This window comes from Macrobrachium rosenbergii, chromosome 57 (genome assembly GCF_040412425.1).
Source record: "Macrobrachium rosenbergii isolate ZJJX-2024 chromosome 57, ASM4041242v1, whole genome shotgun sequence".
In the NCBI taxonomy this organism is placed as follows: Eukaryota; Metazoa; Arthropoda; class Malacostraca; order Decapoda; family Palaemonidae; genus Macrobrachium; species Macrobrachium rosenbergii.
In genome coordinates this window covers 3,965,391-3,990,400 of record NC_089797.1, presented here as the reverse complement: position 1 = coordinate 3,990,400, position 25,010 = coordinate 3,965,391, and the positions used below count along the sequence as shown (strand labels likewise).

General features: G+C 38.4%; 1 protein-coding gene across 1 annotated transcript in view; it reads left to right on the top strand.

The window, feature by feature from the left end:
* Positions 1-989: 989 nt before the first annotated feature.
* LOC136836982 (dynein intermediate chain 2, ciliary-like) overlaps positions 990-25,010 on the top strand; it is a 25,916-nt gene continuing 1,895 nt past the window's right edge. Inside the window, exons 1-11 of the mRNA XM_067101516.1 lie at positions 990-1,058; positions 6,067-6,334; positions 10,527-10,696; positions 12,048-12,221; positions 20,261-20,408; positions 21,265-21,426; positions 22,142-22,263; positions 22,747-22,875; positions 23,562-23,745; positions 24,049-24,277; positions 24,712-24,945. Of these exons, the coding sequence (XP_066957617.1) occupies positions 990-1,058; positions 6,067-6,334; positions 10,527-10,696; positions 12,048-12,221; positions 20,261-20,408; positions 21,265-21,426; positions 22,142-22,263; positions 22,747-22,875; positions 23,562-23,745; positions 24,049-24,277; positions 24,712-24,945 (1,889 nt within the window). The remainder of the gene's footprint in view (positions 1,059-6,066; positions 6,335-10,526; positions 10,697-12,047; positions 12,222-20,260; positions 20,409-21,264; positions 21,427-22,141; positions 22,264-22,746; positions 22,876-23,561; positions 23,746-24,048; positions 24,278-24,711; positions 24,946-25,010) is intronic.

The window sequence follows — 25,010 nt, the reverse complement described above, 5'->3', positions numbered from 1 at the left end:
CTTCTTCTTCCTCCTCCTCCTCCTCTCCCTACTTTATCCAACCCTTCTCCTCTCCAGTCTTTTCAAAATGTCGAGACGCGTGTTTTAATCCTATTTACTTTTCCAGAGGTCTCTGAAGTGACAGGCACGAGCGCTCCAGCGCCTGAAATCTTTGGTGATCTCTGGTCCGGAGAGAGAGAAAAAAAAAAGGCTAACAGGAAAGGGTTAATGAAAGATTAATGAAAACACAAGATTCCGGATTAACGAGGAGGGGGGAAAGAAATGAGAAAACGAGTGACGAGAATGTTATGCTTTTTTATGATGGGAACAAGTAGTTTATTGGTGTATCTACGCAATTTTATGTTGTTGTTGTTGTTGTAATTTGTTTTCAGAGTATCGATTCTCCTGAGTTCGTTGTGTTAGTTGTCAAGTTTATCGTTTATTTCCTTTGGCACTTTTGACCTCACATGAATTCTAAATAATTTGTTTAATTTGTATTCTTTTATCTGTAGTTTCGATTTAACGCCAAGTGAACTTCTTCCTCGTTTCGTAGAGTCTTCTCTCATCCTCCCAAATAACCACACAGACCCCAGTCAAAGACATCTTGCATGGCGCTCGCTCTTAGAGACTAAACTGGTTAATCGTGTCAGTGGAGAACGTGCATGAGATGACTAGATCTACTTCATCTACTACTACTAGTTACTACTACTACTACTTACTACTACTACTACTACTACTACTAGTGACCAACACCATTGCTACAACTACTAGTCCTCCCGCTGCTGCTGCTACTGATGCTACTACTACTACTACTACTACTAGTACTTCTGATGTAAAACCAGTTGTTGAGTGTTGGAATGTCTTAACCAAAAACCAAAAAAAAAAAAAAAACTATAAAGCGTCGTAGAAACCGTAACTAATCTTCATAAAATAAAAATAAAAACAAAGCCAAGCCAATAAAGCCCCATAAACAAAGACGCCCTCCTGACGTGCCTGAGGGTGGCCCAAGCATGACTTCACACTCGTCGAGATACGGTAGACTCAGGAAACGGGACTCACCTGACGACGATTATGAGCAGGTGAGAGAGACGGTGACGTCAGAAGCCACAAGAGACTCTATACATACATTCATTCAATTTCTGTTTTTTTTTTTTTTTTTACTGATTTGATAGAGTTTTTTTGGCAGAGGGTCATATCATGTGATTGGTACTTTCTCCTATCTTTGGGGACTATGAATGGAGATTCACTGACGCACTTAATTGTTCGTTTCTGCACATTAGGGTGGGTCCACTCTTCTGTGAAACATGTCACAAACACGTCAGTATGCAAGACTTTGGGTGTGTTCACACTACATAAAAAATGTTGTAAACACATGTTGGTGACTTATCACACACGTATCACAAACAGGTTGAATACAATTCAATAACTTACTGCTAGTCCTAACCAGTGCTTCATACAGTTATCCAGCATTTGCCAAAGATTAGTGCCCCACTTGGGGTCGCTGACTTATTTTCTGCCTGTTTGTTACATGTATCTGATAAGTTACCGACGTGCTCAAGACATGTCCTACTGTAGTGTGGACACACCCTAATGGGCTAAAATGGGAAATCAAGTGTGAGTGATTTTGTGAGTGTGTGTAATATGTGAGTTAATTCATACTACAGCATTGAAAACATATGTTACATACCCAATACATGTTGACATATTGCTAGAAAGACAATACTGTTAAGAATGTAATGGAGGATATTCAACTATTGAGACGTTTAGCTTTGCAGTTGGCAAAGACAGTCTCCCTTATCTTCATCTGTAGCCATTTAGGACAGTGCTCAATGTAACTTTCAAAAATGACTTGGCAAATTATAGTTAGCTTCAGTGAAGTAACAAATACTGAATAGTTTAAGAATGATAATCTGGCGTGGCAACTGCAGTAGTGATGAATGTCTGTCCACAAGTGCAGAGAGGGAATATTTTAACAGATTTGAGTCAGATCCCTTAAAATAGCTCTGAACGAACACCAAGAGTCAACTGCATATATGATGTATATATATATATATATATATATATATATATATATATATATATATATATATATATATATATATATATATATATATATATATACATATACATACATACATTTTTATGAATAAGCATACATGTGTGCATGTACACATTCTAATTAATTGCTATTGTTTGTGTGTGAGTAATGTGCTTGAATTTGTAATTGATATGACCCTCTCCTTTATGTCAAATACAGTTAGATTACATTAATGGTATCTACAATTTTTTTTACTTCGTTCTTTTATACTATACGACCACCTCTGAAGCAATGCAACAGGACTGGAAGTGTTGAATCAAAAAAGTGACTTTACCATAGATTTTTTTTTATCATAATTATGAATCTACCATTAATGTTATCAAAGAGATAAAGCAAACTATATTTCTTGACTTATATCTTATCTAAGGGATTTGATTTAATATAAAAAGTGATAATTGGAGTTGGACAGCTAAGCAGGAAGAAAGGGAAGTTCAACCGTGCACGGCACACTGCAAGCACTATCGCACTACGGTATTCATCCCCAACCCGCTAACCAAACACGGAATCCATAAATCTGTGAACCTCTAAATTAAAGAATTAAGGAATTTTTATGCGTCTACATTAAATTCCAGTAACGACAGAGCGGCCATTTATATAATTCGCGTGTCTTGGGGCAATGCAAAACAGTCAAGCATAGGAAAAAAATGGTCGCTTATTTTACGATTCACAGTCACGCTAGATGGAGTTAGCATGGCGAACTTCATATATTTTCCGAGAGCGTTTTTCTGGCTCGTTACATCTTTTAGGTAAATGAGTTAAACGTTCATTTGTTACAATTTGTTTTTAAGCTCGTATACCGTTAATTTTCCCTCGCGCGGGATACTAGATTTTACTAACCAGCCACTTTTGCGTAGCGGTTTTCTGCTACGAATGTTGTGCCGTTATGAACGTGCTCGGAGTGAAAATGGAAAAAGTCAGATGTTTCTTATTTGTCTGTAGTCTGTGAATCGTTATCATCATCATTCTGCACTGTATTTCTTTGGTTATTTCCTGTTTTCGACTTGTAATTCATTTCTAATTTAATGGCGTGTCGTTCTGCTAAAAGATTTTGTCTTTTCGTTTTGACTCGAGTCATTCCATGATTTTACCTATTGGTTTATCCTTTAATCCTGTTTACTCGCTAATTCTCTTTCTTTGAAGAATGATTTCGTGTTCCGACTCATTTCACGAATGGTTTTATCAGACTCAACAGGTTTTGTGACTTGTTTGTATTAAGACACAGAGATCTTTTGAGTTTGCTCAGCTTTCGTTATTAATGAAAAAAGCTCAATATTTGACAACAAAACTATCGTGGAGTTTTTTTTTTTTTACATCCTTCTAATGCTCACGATATCACGAAAGAACTAAAAAAAAAAAAACTCTCATCATTCACCTTTGCTTGACGAATTATCGAGAATTAACTTCGTGTCTTCAGTTCTCGTGTCACGATTCATTCTCATCGTTTTCGCCTCTCAATCACCGTAATGATTCTCATTCATCAAGATTCTCACTCCGAGATGCGCCTGTTCACACAGAAGAAAGATCTCTGCTCAGCGTCGTGAAGTGACATATAATTCCTTGACGTCACCTGGCTTTCAAAACAGCCAGATATGAAAAGGGTGCTCCGACATATAGTTGGTATTTTTCAACAGCTAATTATTCATTGCCACTAAAGAAGCAGTACTGAACACTTCCAGGCACTGTTAGCATCTGTTGCGCAGGTGTGTCACACCTGAGACCGTAGAGTGTATCTTTTAGGTTGCAGATAACAGGGACAAAGTTACATTTTTTTTTTCTCAAGAAAACTTAGGTATATCTACCTGGACTGTTTACCTTAATTGCTGTTACACCTGTGTCAGCAGCAGCCGATCACGGAAGTGCAAATGCAGCACAGATGTTTTTTGCACTTGCGGCGTGCACTTTGCAACTTGCTTTCAGTGTTGCTCTAGAGTGGTGCTGAATCGCACCGGCTAGAAAAGACTGCTGTAGCACTTGATTTTAGACCTAGATGTCAGTGTCTGCACTTGATCTAAACTGTTTAAATTTATGGGCCGCCAGGCACCAGTAGGATTGTGTGACCTAAAATTAATATCGTACATAAAGTTGTAGTTTAATTTTCAGATGCGTATATGTGACTATATCATGTAATGTATGCTACTCAGGAATATGTGTGATATGATGCGTTTTGATATCAAAGATCATATAATGCATATATATATTTATGTAACTGTAATTCATGGTTGCACACAATTATACATATGAATGAATATGCATACAGTATGTAGCTGAGGAGACGTTTATTTAGATGTGTCATTAATATATATACAGTATTTATATATATACATTTATATGTGTATATATATATATATATTTATATATGTATATATATATAATATATATATATATATATATATATATATATTATATTTATATTTACCATACCAGATTTAATATTTTATTGTATTATTCTAAATTATTATTAAGGGTACTAATTCTCATTACCCCAAATACTTCAGAACCCATTCTAAAATATCATTAATATCAATAATATGGTATTTTTAGCGCACTTATTTTTTATCTGACCAGTCCAGCACTTTTGCCAGGATTAAAAATGTGTAGGATGGGAAAGATCCTGTTCCATCCTAGCCTGACCCCTATCTTAAAATGAAATCCTCTCTAGAACTTAATGGATTTTTTTTTTTTTTTATTTAACCCTCCTTTATTAATTTATTCCTTATTCCCCACCTCTCTCTCTTTTTTCGGTTTTGGCAATTTACATTGTTTTAAAGAAAATTATTGTTTTTCTCAACAGTGGTTCATTCCTACATTATATGCAAGGATCCTAATCTTATCAAAAGTTATTTTAAGACGTGTTAAATTGACTTCAGTCAATTTATATTATCAAATATTACATATAACTTTTAATTTCTCACCGTATTATTGTATTTCTTAATTTCGGCTACAGTAATCGTGAAATTCGCTTCCAAGGAAGATGTCAGTTATGACTCATGAGCAAATATAAAATTATCAATAACTCAATATTCAAAGCGGTAATGTGACTGAAAATTCTTATAAAAAGCTTTTTTTTTAAATGAGTGACTCTGTATCATTAACCGTTGAAATTTCTGAGTATTTTTTCATATAAATGTTTGGCAACTAAGGGACTTTTGGCGCCGTCGTCTGGCTAAACTATTGTTTTGCAACTAAAAAATAACTGACGTAGCAGAATCTAAGTTTCAAATCATCATCCTTTATGACTTTGTTGCTGGACAACATAAAAATTGTTATATGTGCTTGAAAGAAGCCAGTGACATTCGTTTAAAATTATATGCGATAACATTTCTAAACTAAAAGACTTAACGTGTATTCATAATATTGCCAAAGTCTTCAAAGAAGAATAAAAGGAAGCAAATGTTATTATTATTATAAATAACTTATGAACCAGGACTCACCAGGCCTTCGTTTTCCTGTTGAAACTAATTTTCCTCATTGTTTATTTGCCAACTGCTCCCCCAATCTTCCTTTACCCAAACCCAGAACCTCCTTAAAACCTCAACAGACCTCTTTTCTGTCCATCCCGTACCTCCGGAACCCCTGCCAAAGGTTAGTAGAATAGGTGAATAGGTAGTGAAAGAACCTCATGAAACCCACGGATTAAACCTCCTGAAACCTTTCTCCCTCAGCCTACCACTGCTTTCAAAATTCCTTCAACAGTGATCGAGTTAGAGGCAAGGAAAGGTGAATGTATAATGACTTGTGTTTCTGTAAAATCTAAATTCCTACCCACAAGAACCCCTTTAAACCCCTAAAAATAAACCTCTTGAATAAACCTCTCCTTCACCCACCCTCTACCTCACCATCAACCCTACAACAACAGGGTGAAATTGGTAAGAAGAGTTGGAGTAGAGGCGCCACGAGCCTGAAAGAGAGAACAGCGAGATTTTCGCCCTAACAAATAATAATCACTAACTAACACCTGTCAAACAGCCTTATAATCTCGCCCCCTTCAGCAACGAGTCAATGAACCAGAGATAAGTATAGGCCTAAGCAGCAGTACCGACCACATCCCGGAGGAGGTGATTTACGATTTTCTGAGCGGCACCTACAAATCCGTCGAGCCGGATGACCTGTTGATCCACCTGCTGACGCTGCCCTCCAGGATTCTCCTGCAGGAGGAATACGAGCTCCTGAAGCTACAAGAGAAGGATCAACAACAGCAGCCGAAGGAGGAACTTGACGCCGAGATCGAAGAACCTCCGCCAGAGGAGGCTCCGGAAGGTATGGTGTGAAGATCGTTTTCTGTTGCCATAGGCCTATAATTCAATTTTTTTTTTTTTGTACATTACACCCTAATCTTTACCACAAAGACCTAATAACATGGACTGACGATTCCACTGACAAGCGTATGACATCGGGAGGCCATATTGCTCTCTCTCTCTCACTTGTTTAACTAATAAAGAAATTGTTTTTGTATTACAGGTAAACTAATCAGTCTTGTACCATGTTTCGAAATGTTATCGTTCTGAGGTCTATTGTAGGTGAAGTAAAGAATTTTGCATCGTAATCCGTGTGTGTGTATATATAGATATGTGTGTGTATATATATATTATATATTTATATTTATATGTATATATATATATATATATATATATATATATATATATATATATATATATATATATATATATAAATACTCTCAAATATTGGAGAGCCAAATACAATTTAATTAGCAATCAGCAATATATATATATACATAATAATTACTGTAGTCTTTTATCAAACAAGGAGAAAAACCTCTGATTCATATGAAGCAAAGAAATAACTGAAAACCAAATACAATTTCACAAAAAATTATTCAATTATTGTACGATCAGTAGTCTACATGCATATATAAATAAATAATTATGCATCCCCCTTTAACAAAAAACATGAAATATTGATTGATATCCAACAATCAGTAATCTATATATGTACAAACAATCATTCTAAATATTCCCTGTGGCGAAAAAATTACCCTAAAATGTTGCTTTATATTGAACTGTCAGTATTACATACAGGGTGTAACAAGAATTTATGCAAATATTTAGGGAAATGAAAGAAAAAGTAATTCTGAACAGAAAATGTTCTATGAACATATGCATGGCAAGGCTTCGTTTGTCGGTGAGGAGAATTTTAAAACCGGTGTCATTAGAACTGCTTTCAAGCGAGGGAGTGTTGGTAACAGTTGGGCGGGGGTATCCAGGGATGTAGGGGAAGGGGGAGGGGTGATGTGAATAAGCCAAGCGCAGTGCTGGTCTTTTAATTGTGATTCTTTTTCTTGCAAGTAATCTAATTCTAACGATGAGCTTACAGTGGTCCCGTGTGGCTTTACATATCAAGTAAGTAGTGGGAATGTTGCTGGGCAACATTTATTTGTGATTGTTGAAGTCTAGTGGGCTCTGTCCTGCCACTCGTCACGGAATTGTTGAGTCAGGAGTCATGACAATCAGGAGTCATGAATATAGGCCTGCACCTATGACTTGTGTCTGGTGAATACGTTTGATGGAGAGGGAGAGTTTTAAAAATACATTTTAAATCTTTGATAGATGTCCAATGAATAAGCCTACCTTTGATGGAGGGGAGATTCAATTAGGATCACTTTTTTTTTTTTTTTAATCAGTGTCCAATGCATACCACTGATAGGGAGGGAGAGGGTTTCAATGATGCATACATCTTTTTTGTTCAACATCTAATTAATATATTTGAGGTATCTAATTCACATCGGCCTAATCGCTCCATCCTATTTCTCTACCTCCCCCACAACCCCGCCCAAGGATCTCAGGCTACTCCGACCTACCCTGAAAGCAGCGGTAATGATAACGGTTATTTTAAAATTCCCCTCACCGGCAAAGGAAGCGTTAAAATGAGAATGCTTATAGAACATTTTCTGCTCAAAATTACTTTTTCTTTCATTTCCCAAAATATTTGCATGAACTCGTGTTATACAGCCTATATATCTCTTTTAACAAACCGACGACGGGGAAAGATAGCAGTCTTACTTTGTAGTCTAAGGCTTGAACGATACTTAAGGGGGATTATTTGATAAGAAAGTAATTTTGACTTTCTTTGGGATAGAATTCCTCTTATGATAAGGTAATAACAATAACAAATACTGGCCGAATCAGTAGGCATAGGCCTAGCGTTTTGTCCGGCCACGATTCTTTTTGTGGTTTTGACATTTTTAAAGACTTTTTTTTTTTTTATTTCTTTGGCACGGTGATTCGATAACTTTCATAACACAAATATAATTTTTATATATTCGAGACAAAGCTGTACTTTAATAAAGTTTAAATGATAAAACATCTTGCCAAATGAGTAATTTGAGGACATAGGTCTAGCCCTGACTACCGAATTTTACTTGTCGCCATTCTAAGTCTATGACGTATCGTATGGTAAATACATAAATAAACCAGGCTTTGTTATGCAAATGAAAAAATACAATTGTTTTTACTTTGAATCGAATAAAATAAGTTTTTTTTTTTACGATCTGCTTAAGTCGTCTTGTAATGTTCTCACCAAGTGTGATGTTTCGGAACTGCTTTTGGTAAAATGCATTTTGTTAAACTCTAACTCTGCCTTAATTACATGTCTAAAAGTAAAAAGCTGATGGTATATACAGTATGCCACCTACAGCAAAGAATCCTTAATGAATAACAATATACATCGCAATAACAACGTTTACAACACGAGGCTTGTGGACACAACCAGTCCCCCATAGGCCTAGGCCTACTTAGCACGAATCATTAGTAATTAATTACAAGCAAGAATTTTTTTTACTTTTCATTGTGTGGTATATATAAGGTTAATGATCTTCTGATATCCGAATTAAAACTGAAAATGCGTTTAAGTGCCGCAATAATATGCTGAAAATATAAAAATGCATGATTACATCGAAAGCTTGTCTACTGCTAAGGTAGACATTCACTGACCGGTACAAAACTTCCGGTAAATAATTCAGTCTGTTTGCTTACCTTTGAAATTTTATCACTCCATTTTCTCTAGACGACTTCCTGTGTCCAATTCTGCGATTATAAGCCGCGCAACTTTCCACATTGAAGAAAATGAACGGAAAAACACTCGCAGACACAATGGACACTTTATTCAACTTTCGCGGTTCCCGGGCAACTGAAGAAGGCGAGCAACGCCGCCCTGGTGGCGGAATACCAAACTAAGTAGTACTTGTAAACAGATAGATCTCGATTAATACTGACAAATTGTGGTCATTACGCAGAATTACTGTCGGTAATTTCTGTACTGTTTATATTACTGATGTAATTCCATTACCGAAAACTCGTGTTCTTGGGTTTCCAAAGCATTTGAAATCCATTCAGTGAGTAGCATTGTCTTCTTCTTCTTCTTGACTTTCTCTGCATCTTTTCCCAGTTCTATGTGGGGTTGATGTTTCGGTAAAATTTTGTAAGTTGCCAATGCAAAATAATACCACGTAACCTAGAGGTGTTTACTGGTTACAATTTTGCTGCGTAATTCTATATATTAGCTTGCTGTATTAGTTATGGAGGGGACGGGGTGTTAGTATTGTCTTACCTTAAAGGTCGTAATTTGATGAAGAGCTTTTCAAAATGTAGGTTACAATTGCATATTGTGTATTGGCAACTTATAACATAATACCGATGTTCTGACAGCTTTCCTCCACCTGGCTCGGTCAAACACATCATCAACAATTTTTTTTTGTCTCAGATCTTCTTGAACTACATCCATCCACCTTCGCTTTGGTCTTCCTCTTGCTCTGCGTAAGCGGCACTGGCGGAGCCTAATTAACTGATCGGTCGTCCGTTGTGCAGTACATTTCAACTGTCATTTCCATCAGTATTAATTCATTGCTTGAAACATAAACCTCCGATGTTGTAATTGGGAATTCTTACAAGGTCATTAACTGAGCTGTGGGACGTTGAATTATATGAGGAAAGACTTTCGTCAGATGCCTTTGAACCACAGACCGATCAATTCAAGGAGAGAATAACCTGTTAGTTTCGGAAAAGTTAAATCTTTTGATGCTTGGAATGATATACATTTCATCAGATATTGAACGACACTAATTCATAACCTGGTAGTAACATTGTGTCCAAGCTAGCATTATTCCTCCACATTGTCTCAGTTCAACCTTCCATAGGTGAGCTACAAGGTTACTCAGCACAGATGAGTTTCAGTATACCTTTAAGGTATACCTTTAAGTTATTTATATATCAGTACAGAGGCTACACTTACCTGCAATTTTTCTTCATTACATTTCAGTACTAAAATGAGTACATACTTTCATCTCTGGTCATTAGAGTTCTATGCAAAAAACAAAACAGTATTTGTCACTATCTTCAGTGAATTATCTTTCCTGTGCTTATTCATATCTCAATACAGTGGCAAAAGAGTAGGCTATACTTACCTGTACCCATGTTAATTCACACTTCAACTGCAGAACCAAAGGATGCAGAAGAACAGAAGCCTTCTGACGAAGGGATCAACGAAGCCCTGCAAGAACTCTACGGCAACGTCATGTCTGCCGAAGAACTGGCGAGACTTGACTCTCAGCCTAATCCTTTCAACTTCAGCGAGAGAGTCTCACAGACACAAAAGGCCCCTAGGAAGGTGAGATCTGAGGCTTTGTAGAAATATTTCATTTCATTATTATTATTATTATTATTATTATTATTATTATTATTAGAAGGAAATAGATCCTCTTTTCGACAAGTCCTTTTATATAGGATGGCTGGATTATTATTATTATATTATTATTATTATTATTATTGGGAAGGGGTGCCTCTCTGAGAACATTGTTATTGTAAACAATTGCTGTTTTAATTACATTAGGCTAATAAAGAGGTTCCTGTGATTTTTTTTATCGTACTCTTCTCATCAACAGGTAGATGATACAATGAATCCTCAGAAAAACATGGGAAGATGAACTTCATTTGTTGTTTAGCTATTAAATCCAAGGTTCCCTAAGATAGATTAGGTTAAGGGAGGGTTAGGTTAGGAAATATCCTGAGGACCTCTTCTGAACTTATATGCACAATGCCACTTGGAGAAAGTAGGGATATCCAGGAGGACCAAAGCCCCCTGGCCAAGTCAGAGAACAGCACCTTAGGGTAGGTTAGGTTAAAGGAGGGTTAGGTTAGGAGATATAATGAGAAACTCATCTGCACTTTGAACATATGATGTCACTTTAGTGGGCTGAAGCCCCCTGGCCAAATCAAAGCACAGTGCCATAGGATAGGTTAGACTAAGGAAACGTTAGGTTAGGAAATAACTTGAAGTTTTCCACACTGTATATGTAAAATTTGCATTAGGGGGAGGGGAGGGGTCTAGGTGATCTCGGGTCGTAATGCGGCTCCCTATGATAGGTTAAAGGAAGGTTAGGTTAGGCAAAAACTTAAAGAAGTTTGCCACACTTTATATGTAAAATCATGTTGAGGGGGAGGGAGGGATGCAGGTGTGCCTGCAGCCTTCTGCAAGGTCATAATTTGGGTCACTTGGATAGGCAAGTTAGGCCTTGGTTAGGCTAAAATAGGTTAGGTTAGGTTTAGGTTAGGAAATAAATCCAGGGCCTCTTCTGCACTCTAAATGTACAGTGCCACTCAGAGAAGCAGGGTGGATATCCAGGGGGGCCAAAGCCCCTAGCCAAGTCAGAGCACAGCACCTTAGGATAGGTTAGGTTTAGGGAGGTTAGGTTAGGAACTAACTTGAGCAACTCTTTGGCATTTGTATATACAATGGAATGGGAGCCTGCAGCTGCCTGCCAGGTCACAATAAGGTGCCCTAGGATAGGTTAGGCTAGGAAATAACTCGATCACCTCTTCTGCACTTTTACCTCGAGAAATCTTCCTCCATACTTATCAAGGATGTGTTCCAGTTCCAAATACCTCAGTGTCAGTGATGCCTATTGAAAGAGTGCAATCATTCAACCTGAAATCAACATTGTTTATTTTCCATCCCATAGGACTTGGCCATCCAGACAGAACCTCCTCCCAGCAACACCTACAGCCTCAGCTTCGGCTTGTCCAACATCTTCGACGCCTACCAGAAGGACTACAAGAAGATCCTAGCGAAGGAGCTGGAGCTCGAGAGAGAGAAAGAGAAGGAGAAAGAGAGGGAGAGGAAGTCCGGAAAACAGGTGAGGGAGATTATTCGGTATTTTCTGTTTTATTTATGTTAGGGGAACTGATTTCATTTCTTAAGGATCTTTTTTTTATTGATAATGAATTTTGATATAATCCTCACCTTCCACCGTTTCCTTTGAGGTTGGAGGCCACTGGGAAGGGCAACCTGGTGCACTTTTCTAGCCCAGGCTCTAAAAAAATTTGGAGAGAGAAATAATAAAAAAAAAAAGTTTGGAACTTAACCATGAAGGAATCTACAGAACTTCCTCTTAAAAAAAGTTTGATCGTAGAGCAAAGGAAGAGCCAAAGCAGGGAGTGAATCCCAAAGCCTAGCAGTAAAAGGAAAGAAACAGTGGGAAGTTATCATGGAGAACATTTATGATATTATGACTGCGACACAACATCAGAGGCGATTCTAGGAAGAAGATAGTATAGCAATGCTGGACAAGTCTTTAGTTTTATCAGGGAGTGGATGTTCTATTATTTCTTATATGAATCTCTTTCGATTGACTATATGATACATGCAGCTGTGTTTTACATTTTGCCTATGACCTCTGCGAACGCGACGCCAAAACTGGCTGTCTTACTGACAAGAATAATCGTTTTGTAATTATTACAAATTATACCTCAACCTATCAATACATCTGTTAGTTTCTAAATCATATAAACAAAAACATATGCTCAGTAGTTACTAGACACTGTGCACCATCCATTGACCCCGAGATCGATCTCACAGGGAAGAAAAGAAATGACCCGTTTCCGAGACATTCATTGTACCTCTGTTGAGTTAGGCCAGTGAATCAAGTACACTTGGTGCTTACCCAGCTGTGGTGGGTAGTAGCCATGGCTGAGAAGGTTATGGGGCCAGCAATCTCATCCCAAAGAGATTTACTAATTACAGGAAAGTGAACAAAAAATTTACCAGATTAAATCATAATGATTTGAAGAAGTCTTCTCATGATTTTGATTGTAATAAATAAAACCTTTTTATTTTAACCTATTTGGTGTTATTAATCTAACGAGTTATTTATTTCATATGTGACAAAGTATGAATTTTTACGATGACACAATTTACTCTCCTTTCAAAATAAACTCGAATACAACTTTCGAAAATTCATTCAAGTTTTAAACTATGACTCAAGTCCCAGGGAGGAAACTGTTTTTGGGGTAGTGCTTAAGTGAAAATTTTACCTATGCCAGTATACTTGTTAAATATAAAATATTTTATCATTAATTATGAAATATTTTGTCAGTTCTCTTGCGGGTATGAAGGCAATAATTTATCGTTTAAAAAGATTTAAACTTACTTAGTTTCAAATTGCTTTAACCATGTGTAGGGAACTTTCGATGTATTTATTATTGGGATGGGGGAAAGCCCAGGGGTGGGGCGAAGCCCACGGGTAGGAAAAGCCCATGGGAGGTGGGAAGCCCTGGGGTGAGGGGAAAGCCAAAGGGTGGGGGAAGCCCAGGGGTTAGGGAGAGCCCACGGGTTGGGGAAAGCCCAGGATAGGGGGAAAGTCTTGGAATGGGAGGAAAATCCAGGGGTGGAGGGAAAGCCCAGGGGTTGGGGAAAACTCTGGGATGGGGGGAAAGCTCAGGGGTGGGGGAAAGCCCAGAGGTGAGGGAAAACCCTGGAATGGAGGGGAAGCCCAGGGGTGGGGGGAAAGCCCAGGGGTGTGGGGAAAGCCTAGATGTGGGGGAAAGCCCAGATGTGGGGGAAAGCCCAGGGGTTGGGGAAAACTCTGGGATGGGGGAAAAGCCCAGGGGTGGGGGAAAGCCCTGGAGGAAAGCCCAGAGGTGAGGGAAAACCCTGGAATGGGGGGGAAGCCCAGGGGTGGGAGGAAAGCCCAGGGTGGGGCCTAGATGTGGGGAAAGCCCAGATGTGGGGGAAAGCCCAGGGGTTGGGGAAAACTCTGGGATGGGGGGAAAGCCCAGGGTGGGGAAAGCCCTGGAGGAAAGCCCAGAGGTGAGGGAAAACCCTGGAATGGGGAAGCCCAGGGGTGGGGAAGCCCAGGGGTGAGGGGAAAGCCAAGATGTGGGGAAAGCCCAGGGGTGGGGGGGAAAGGGGAAAGCCAAGATGTGGGGAAAGCCCAGGGGTGGGGGGAAGCCTAGGGGTGAGGGGAAAGCCAAAGGGTTGGGAAAGCTCAGGGGGGGAAGGGGGAGGGGTGGGAATGGGAAGGGGTGTGGGAGGGAGCTACAAGAACGGTTGCGTCCTCGATTCAGGACGGGGAGTCTAGGAGGCCCAGAGTATTTGGGGAGCGCCCCCCCTCCCTTCATCCCCCGTCTCCCTAACCTGCGGAATGGAACCACGCTGATTGCAGGTGCCAAGCCAGGTAGAGAGAGAGAGAGAGAGAGAGAGAGAGAGAGAGAGAGAGAGAGAGAGAGAGAGAGAGAGAGAGAAAGAACCTGTCGGATAGAACCCCCTCGGGTATCTGCAGCGGCGTCGATCTCTGCTTCGTCGCCTTTGTAGCACACCAGGCAACGCAACACTACGTCCGTGATGACCTGATGAACAATTAACCTGATTAATGCCGGTGTCACGGGATAGTCCTCCTGACCTTGCTGGGGATAATAATATCGGATAATATCGTTTCACACTAATGGTACCGCATCGGAGCGTCAGCTAATGGCGCGTCAGCTATTGTGGGAGATTGGGCTTAGTAGCCCAGCAGGAAGACAGCCGGTCTATTGTGTTTATTGGTCTTTGTAATGGGATTATCGGAGTCCAGTTGGCGCTGAATGTCGAGGAGAAGAAGGATTGCGAATGTTAGCTTAATCCTGAATGGCCAGAAGCCATGGAAGGTTCGGGTTTTGTGGGTAAGATTTGTATACCTCCATGACACACGCGCACACAAGTATATTTGTATGTCTACGTTTGTTTCAGCATTGGTGTGCGGTTTCTCTTATTCTCAGTCTTGATTACTAATTAGATTTAGCCTTTTTGCAGTTTAAACTATTACACCCGCTGGAAGATATTAATATGAAAAATCTGCGACAGATGGCATCCAGTTGTTAGCTGGTGGTCGAGGTTTTTTGGGCGTCTAAAATGGCGGTTCGTCATTTTCCGTGGATTTCCTTGGTGTCTTACCAACTCTCTCCTTGTATATTCTTGATCACGTTGCGACCTTCTTGTGTGCATGTTTTCCTTGTTCTTGTTCTTCCTCTTCTTGCTCTTGTTTGTCTTGTTCTTGTTCATTTGTTCTTTTTCTTCTTCTTCTTCTTCTTCTTGTTTTTCTTCTTCTTGTTCTCGTTCTTCTTATTTTTGTTCTTGTTGTATTCTGGTTTTTGTTCTTGTTCTTGTTCTTCTTCCTGTTGTTCTTCTTGTTCATATTCTTTTCCTCCTGTTCTTCTTCTTCTTGTTTTTCTTGTTCTTGTTCTTGTTCTCGTTCTTCTTCTTATTCTTGTTTTATTCTGGTTCTTGTTGTTCTTCTTCCTCATATTCTTGTTCCTGTTCTTCTTTTACTTATTCTTGTTCGTGTTCTTTTTGTTCTTTTGTTCATGTTCTTCTCCTTGTTGTTGTTCTTGCTCTTGTGCTCTCCTTGTTCTTTTTCTTGTTCTTCTTGCTCTTGTTCTTGTTCATCTTCTTCTTCTTCTTTTTATCTAATGAGATTTTGCATTGCACATAACGACTGTCAAAGGCCCTCACTCTTTCTAGCAATAAAAGCTAACAGTCTGTTCTTGTGCATTTCTGTGTACTGATTCATAGTATCCAGTCACACTAAAGGAGGTTTTAATCCCCATCTTCTATCTGGACGAAACAGAGAATTTAGTTCCACCATGTTTCACACTTGAATTCTCTTGTAAATCTAGCATGATATTTTGTTTAATTAGCATTTTTAACAGTCCATTATGAAGTAATTAGTACCATTTATTATAAATTCCTCTAGACTCAGTGAAACCAGTCGAAATAATAGTAAGAAAGCAGAATAAATTTTACCTGAATACCTAAATTAGCCTGATTTAATAAGATAAACACCATAGTACTTTGACTTTACTTTCCCAGTTATCAGTAGCAAAAAAGGGTTATCAAAATTTAACTCACGACTTTGTAATAAATTCTAATTAATCTAAAAGGAGTTAATTAATCATTTAGCAAGATGAGAAGAAGGAAGAGGCGAGCTCGTCGACTAAAGAGGTCAGTTATTGTCTTCATCCTGATCTTGACAAAAAGGACCTGAAATCGCCTGAACTTGATACGAGTGATTTACTCACAATGGCGTGTGTATATTCTTTGGATTGTGTATATTTATGTATGACGTGACTTTGCCCAGTTATACGTATGTCAGAGTTATGTATTTTCCTCTATTTAACAGTTCTTTGCCTGCTGTTTAAAAAGTGGCATAGACACCCACATGGACATACATACATATACAAGGATCAAGGCTGTTTACCCTGTATGTTCATCAACATACTGATGCATATCAGGAAGGCTTATAAGAATATACATACATACCATGATTTCAAATGGAATGCAAATGTATATTTTATACAGGAAGATGTATACATTTGTATTCCGTCCCTTTTAAAAACATACATGTATGTCAAAATGGGGTTTTTATCAAATGACATATTTTTTATATTCTGTGTGTTTTTTTGCTTATTGTGTACGTTTTTGCCTTTTTTGTCAGTGTTGTGTGTTTTTCCAAGACACCCTTTGAAGGAAAATGTTTTATTTCAGGAAGATAAAAGACAATACAACAGTAGTTTTACAGTACAGAAGCTACAGTTTTCTGTAACACTGCAGAATAATTGCACACGGATTGTCCTGCTATGCACGCTGTCACCCTTGGGGGGTGGCCCATGTGGGGTGAAGGCTCCCCCCCCTTGCCAGATCATAGCACAGCGCCCTAGGATGGGTCAGGTCAGGATACAACCCCACTGAAATGTCTTTGATCTACTCTTGAGCAGGCAGTGACCCTCGGAAATAGTGTGTGCCACTTTTCTGCACTTTACTTAATATTCTTTTCGTTCATTAACCTTGTATAGGTTCCCCAAAGACCATAATATACAAGTAAGTTGTTCCCTTTATCTGAATTTACTTTGTCGATTATATTTATTGATGCTCCGTAGAGCGTTAGTGGTACCTTGTAGACATTACTGAAGGTTGTTTGCAGCGCCCCTTCTGTCCCTAGCTGCACCCACTTTTTTAGCCTTTGACTTTACCTCCATTCCCACATCTCTGCTTCTGTCCTGCTGTCCAGCCACTCCAACTCCCTCTCCTCACCGTCCCAAGCTCTGAATGGCTGAAAGTTCCCCAGTGTTTGGTTTCATAGCCTAATTTTCACGGACAATCCCCACTGAAAAGCTCAATCGCCACGTCATCTATTGAGTGGCAGACTCGAGGACTCTGAAGCCAGTCCAGGAGACTTCTGAAGCTGGCGTCTGTGGTTCACACCAGTGGAAACTGTCTTATGTGGACGACCTTAGATGATGTAAGAGGTAGCTTTTGATTGATTGTATATTGTTTATTTGTCACTAACTAACCGTATATGAATTGGTAAGTTTTTGAAAATTTAGTCACTTATTTTCATTTCTATCAGTGTTTCTCTACAATGACTGTGCATCACTAACACACAAAATTGGTCAGTTTTCATACCTTGTTTACTGAAATGCCTGAATTTGAATCAATCAGTTATTCAGTCTCTAACATTCGCAGGACACCTGATGGCAAACTGAATACTTTATACATTTCTTTGCAATGACATCAGATAAAAGACAACACAGCAGTGCTTTTACAGTGCAGAAGCTACATTGCAGAATAGCTGCGCACATTTTTTCAAATCAGGACATGGCACCAGTTTTTTGTGTTGGTACGAATTTTGTAATGTCTCATTTTACAGGCTATTCGTGTCAGTGTCCTCAGCTCCTAATCGCTGGACAAGTGTCTCCAGTGACTGGACACTTCCATAAAGCGAGAAGGGGTGTCCATGACGAGCTTCTTTGAAAAATACTTGAGAAGAAGAAGCCAGTGGGCGTGTGTTTATGCCACTGACTGAAACGTAACAAATAGATTGTGTTTCATGTGTCAATTTTTTCCACTTGTTTTGTATATGTATGTCTATATCAGCTTAGTTTCACTAATAATATTTCCTTTATCTCTGGGAATATTTCTTGGTAAAGGGCTTTTCTTGAATGTCTGTCATTTTAATAGAATTTAGTCAACTTGAGCAAGTTATTTTAGATATTACTTCTTGACCCGGGTACCACAAGGGGAGAAGCACAATCTGTTTACAGTTTTCAGTACTTTGGCGCATATGTGTCTGTCTGTTACTGCGACTGAATGTTTATCATACCATTTCTGTCACATCTTTTGAAAGTTTTGCACAAATTACTTATTGAAAAATTTGATCAGTGACCTTTACTTTTCACTTGTTCATATTCCTTGTTAATAGATGATTATTATATACAATTTTTTTTGGTAACAGGAAGGGCAGAGACTCCTGTTTGTCTCTCGCTGAGAGATTATTGCTGAAGTGGTCTCTGTAATTGTTAGGTTAAGCAAATTTGCAGAAAAACTCATAATGAAGACACACCAAAATAAGTAAGAAATATCAGGACGTGATTTTAGAAACGAAATCACACACACACGTAAACAAACACATCTCTCTCTCTCTCTCTCTCTCTCTCTCTCTCTCTCTCTCTCTCTCTCTCTCTCTCTCTCTCTCTGTGTTTAAGAACCTTTCTTTCCAATACTTCTTTAACTACAATACCTCTCTTTCTCTTTCTCTTTATATACGTACACACACACACGTAATATATGTATGTATATATATATATATATATATATATATATATATATATATATATATATATATATATATATATATATATATATAGAGAGAGAGAGAGAGAGAGAGAGAGAGAGAGAGAGAGAGAGAGAGAGAAGAGAGAGAAGAGGGTACTGGAGCTGGAGCAAAAGAAGTGTTGGAAAGGAAGGCTCTTAACATTCAGGAAGCGCAAGAGTCATTGCAGCGCAGAGGTGAGTGGCGCAGTGTGTGTAAGGTGATTTTGTGCACTGCTGATGAGTTTCATGTATAGCGGTAACTGTTGTGTTGTTTTTTTAGGAGCCTTCCTCTGTGTATGTATGTATATACGTATGTTTGCATGCATGTATGTATGTATAATACAAAGCATTATTCGACTGAAACACGCATAATCATTTTATTTTTCTCCATTATAATTTTTTCCATAAAGAAATTCACAAATCCACTGCGGTGTTTTGGTAGTTTTTTATTACCTAGGATTAAAGGCCCATCTCTCTCTCTCTCTCTCTCTCTCTCTCTCTCTCTCTCTCTCTCTCTCTCTCTCTCTCTCTCTCTGTCCTTTCTTCCACGATGGCGTGTCATCTCACCGTATCCCTTTCGAAAGCTACTATTTTGATGACTTTGTTAGCTCACTTTTCACACGACATGTAATTGTAAACCCTATGACGTTCTAGATAAATCTAGGGGCACGCACACGCGCGCACACGCACACACGCACAAACACAATACATACACACACATATACTGTAAGTATATACATATATGTATATATTATATATGTATGTATATGTATGTATGTGTATATATGTATGTATGTATGTATGTATATATGTATGTATGTATGTATATATGTATGTATGTATGTATGTATGTATGTATGTATATATGTATGTATGTATGTAAGAAGGATGAAAACTGTCTGCCGAGGAATACATATCCCAAATAATACCTAACTTCAGTAAATTGCAAAAGTAAGTGTAATAATAATAATAATAATAATAATAATAATAATAATAATAAAATAATAATAATAATAATAATAATAATAATAATAAAACACAACTTTGAAACAATAATTCAAAATCAGAACAAAAACAACAATAATAAACAAAAACACAACTTGCAAACAATAAATGAAAATCAGAACAGAAACAACAAATCATCACAGACGAAAGAAACAATTCGTACACAACACAAAACAATTGGAAACACGACCTTCAAAGCAAAACATCCCATTCTAATACTTGAGGCTTCGGGACCTCCCCCCCCCCTTTTCTCCGTGTCTTTAGAAGTCGCCCAGAGGACCCAGGGAACCGGTGGTGCACCTCCCTCCCCCACCCCCCAAGCAGGCCCCGGGGGACCTGTCAGAGATCTACGAAACAGCAAGCATGGTCGAGAGGATGGTCACCCAAAATATCTACGACGACATCACGCAAGGTTCGGCTGGCTGCGTTCTCTCTCTCTCTCTCTCTCTCTCTCTCTCTCTCTCTCTCTCTCTCTCTCTCTCTCTCTCTCTTGCTAGTTTAGAGGAGATGTTTTCCTTTATCTGGAAGTTTGGGGGCATTTGATTTGTTTGTTTCTTTATTGAGTTCATTCATTGCTCTTGCAGTTGTCATTTATATAGTTTTTAAAGTCTGTTATCTGTCTCTTCATCCTGTTTCCTGTTGACTTCTGTTATTTCTTGCAAATGAGCACCATAATATTCTTTGGAAGCCTGGATTGGATTTCATGTCTATGGCCTTCGGGCTTATTCCATAAGATTAGTGTTCATCTGCTGAATAATAATAATAATAATAATAATAATAATAATAATAATAATAATAATAATAATAATAATAATAATAATAATAATAAACACCATATTCTTTGGAAGCTTGGATGGATTTCATGTCAATGGACCCTTCGGGCTTATTCCATAAGATTAATGTTCATCTTCTGAATAATAATAATAATAATAATAATAATAATAATAATAATAATAATAATAATAATAATAATAATAATAATAATAATAATAATAATGTACATTTTAGGATTTTCCTGTACGATATTCAAATATTTACTATTTTTGTTTACAGGCTACTAACTTATCTATTAATTTCTTAAATTTTAACTTACTAAATTAGACATTCAAGTTTTTATTTGGATAAATTTATCATGACTTTTGTGGCTCAGTTGGTAGTGCTCTTCCCCGCCAGTTCAGAATCCACGATTCATTTATGATGCTAGGTCTAAATTTATTTCTATAGTCCAGATGATTATGAGTTACCTGACATTTTTTTGTTGTTGTCAGACTTCCAGTACTGGGAAGACACAAGCGACGACTTCAGACCGCTGGAAGGATCCCTTCTGCCTCTCTGGAAATTCAGCTGTGACAACTGCAGGTCTTATTACGTCTCTGACATCTGCTGGAATCCTTTTTACCCGGATCTGTTCGCTGCTTCGTATTCCACAGGTACGAGTGACCAGGTTTGTACCTGAGGACAAGCTCGTGTCAAAAAACGAGGTTTTTGTTTTGGTACATTTACCTGAAAGATGTCAAATTTGTCTCTTGAGCTAAAGGAAACCTTTGGTGAACAGATCAGACCTTTGCTTGATTTGTAGAACTAGACTAAAGTTGGTCTTGATTTCTTGATATATGACAGTCTGTTGTAAATGGAGCATGCTCCTTCTTGACTAATAAAAACGAACCAACAATTTTCTAGACTTGTATGAACAGTTTGATTTATTAAAGGCCTTAAGCAAGTAGAAAAGTATTTGCCTGATTTGTAGAGCAAAACTAAATGTTCTTGTTTAATTAAAGACTCAAATAAACATAATAGGATTTTGCTGGACCATCAGAGCAAAAACAGATTTGTAAAGAGTTTTTTTCTGAAGATTCCCATGCGTCTTGTTTCGTAGTTCTAGGTCTTATTTGTTGTTCTTACTTATTTTCTTTATGTAGTTTAGCTTGTACTTTTTTATTCCTTTTTTAGCACTGAGGCCTTTGGCCCACACACCTATGGAGACATAAATTCCATGGGCTTTCCAGGGTCTAGTAGGTGGGACTATCTCCTTCACCAGCAAGATAAATTAAGACAGCTAATGAGTGAGCTACAAATGATAGTCCTAATGAGGGCTGAATTATAAGATTTCATAATTTTTAAATATTAATTTGTATTTTATTAAAGACCGAGATGGCTCATCGGATTCTGGAGGGATGCTGAGTCTGTTCACACTGAAGAATCCTGGGATTCCAGAACGTCTCTACCGTACTCCGAGTGGTGTGAATTCTGCCCAGTTTCATCCGACGGTAACTGTATTCTGTTTCGGTGTTGTTTCTCATTTGCCTGAAGTTTTAAGCCATATTGGCATCTGCAGAATTCCATAATATAGTTTTATATTCTTTTCTTCTTATACCTTTTGACCCTTTGTTATTTAAATCAGTTACCTTTGGCTTATATCCTATTTTTCGTTTTGAGTCCATTCCTCTGTCAAGATGGTTAGGCTTTGACTTCGTGTTTAGAATAAAAAGGCTAAAACTTCATTTCAGATGAGACAAATTTCTTATAGTTTTTGTTTCATGATGAATCTGCTACTGTACTTTACAGTTTGTAAGGTTGTCGCCTTCATGGCCGAAGATTTCACTTCTTTGCATGATCAATTATTATATTTTTTGTGAATCTGTGAAATAGGGAGAACCTTGACTATAGACTTCTGCAACTTTCCTTTTAATAAGAAAATGAGTTTTTGCCTTACGTAGTCATTCTATTTTCTGTTTCATTTTGCATCACAGAAGGAGAGCGTTCTTGTAGCTGGTTGCAGCGACGGTGTTGTGTTTGTGTATGACACCCGCCTTGTGGGATGCCTCAAAGTGCTTTCATCAACGACCATAACAGGGAAGCACCTGCTGCCAGTTTCTCAGGTAACGACGAATGGTATTTTGATTCTTTCTGCTTATGTGTGCCGTGTGCCATATGTATTTGATCTTATTAATGACGAAAAATTACTTGGAGAGGGCCTGCTTGCAGTTTAAAAGGAGGCATGAGCTCTTGTCAGGCTGTCTTCGAAGAAGTAATCGTCAAATATGGTAAACAAAGTCTATATTAGTTTGTTTCGAGATCTTGAGCCTTGACCACTTGGAGCAATGTTAAGTAATCCACCCCAATATGTCCCTCTTTTGCAAATGGTCCATTCTTGCATTTGCTGAAATCTAATCACTTGGCTGTCACAGGTCCCACCTTTGGTAACAATTTTTGTAAAAGTACACACGTACCCCTTTGCATAATTCTGCTATCAGACAGAATAAAGATGAGCAAATCTGTCCAAAAACATAATCACCTTGGGATAGGTAAAGGTTTCTATAAGCAAGGTGTGATAGACGGTTCGAAAATTAGCAGAATATTTATTTTTAGGTATGGGAGACTAAATAATAGACATACCAGTTTTTAGAGATTTTAATAGGCAGTACACTGTAGACTTTCTACCACTATAACTATTCTTCATAATGTGAGTTTTGATAAATGTTTCAGAAAGCAATTAACTCTTTGATCCTGGGTAACTTTTTGATGCTCAGTTGTAGTAGTACTAATCCACCGTAATACCAACCAGGTCAGATGGATACCGACAGAGCCTGGTCAGAATCTAGGATTCTACTCTGTTGGCCAAGATGGCAGGGTGTCCCAGTGGACTGTTCAGTCCTCCTCGCTACAATACACTGACATTCTCGACTTCAGTGGTGACACTCAGGGCAGTAATTCCTCTTCAAACACCGCTGACAAAGTAAAGTTAGAAGGTGAGGAGGAGAATAATCAAGAGAATTTTTTATACTATCTTGAAGATCTAAGACCTTTGTATACAGTCCTGTCTTGCTAGGACTGGGTCTGGTCCTCTAGCTGTGGCTGAAGTTGTGGATGCTGGGAGCTGAATAAGACGTTGAATTTTTATAATTTAGTTTGGTAATGTTAAATAATAACAGGCTTTGTAAGAACTGTTATGAAATTTGGCACTGTACTCATTATTACTCTTTTCATGGAAAGTAGGTTTTATCAGTCCAAGGGGTTGAAAATGACCCAAACTTTTACTGGTCTGTCCCCAGGTACCGCAACTTGTATAGCTTTTAGTCCAAAGGACAAAAACGTTCTGTTGGTGGGCGTGGATACTGGTGTGGTCTTCCAGGTCAATGCTTCCTCCACTAGCTATGGCATCATCCGATACCCAGCGCACTCCTGCCCCGTGAGAGCCATCGCGTGGAACACTTACCACCAAAAGATCTTCGCCACTTGTTCGGGCGACTGGACGCTGAAGCTGTGGCTACAGTGTCATGTGTAAGTTATTCATTTCTCGATTCACTTCTAGAATTACCTTATACTGTTGAATTTGTACTTTACTAGTTTTTAGTTGATTCACCCCTGGAATTACCCTGTGTGTACTGTGGGAGTTGGACTAAATGCGAAAAGAGGCATGAAAGCAGTTTTTGATAAGCCTTGTTATAACAGTGAGAGAGTAAATCATGGCCAGTATCTTATAAACCAATATTTGCTCTATTTCTGCAGCAGAGTGAATGTAACAATACTGAGAAAAGTTGGTGTACTGTACCATGACAGATTATGTCCAGCAAATGCATGTACAGATTCTTTGATAAACTTACTAAACTTCATGTTAACTCTTACAACTTAAAACTCCTAGCTTAAAAGCCTTTATAAAGCTGAAACGATCATTTGAAGGTGGTATCCAAGATTTCCTTCATTCTACAACACAGGGCAGCTCTCGTGATACTGGACTTGGGAGCCCCAGTAGCTGACCTCACCTGGGCTCCCTACAGCAGCAGTGTGGTGGTAGCTGTGAGCGACGACGGGCGCGTACATGTTTACGACCTGTTCCTCCGGAAATGTCGGCCACTGTGTGTTCAGAACATAATGCAGAGACGACGCACAAGTCTTGCCTGTGTTGCCTTCAATCCAGTCTTCCCTATCATCGTAGTCGGAGGAGAGAAGTAAGTTCGATTCTGCGCGGATGTTGGAGGTTGGATTTACCTTAGCTGAGGGTTGGGAATTTGTT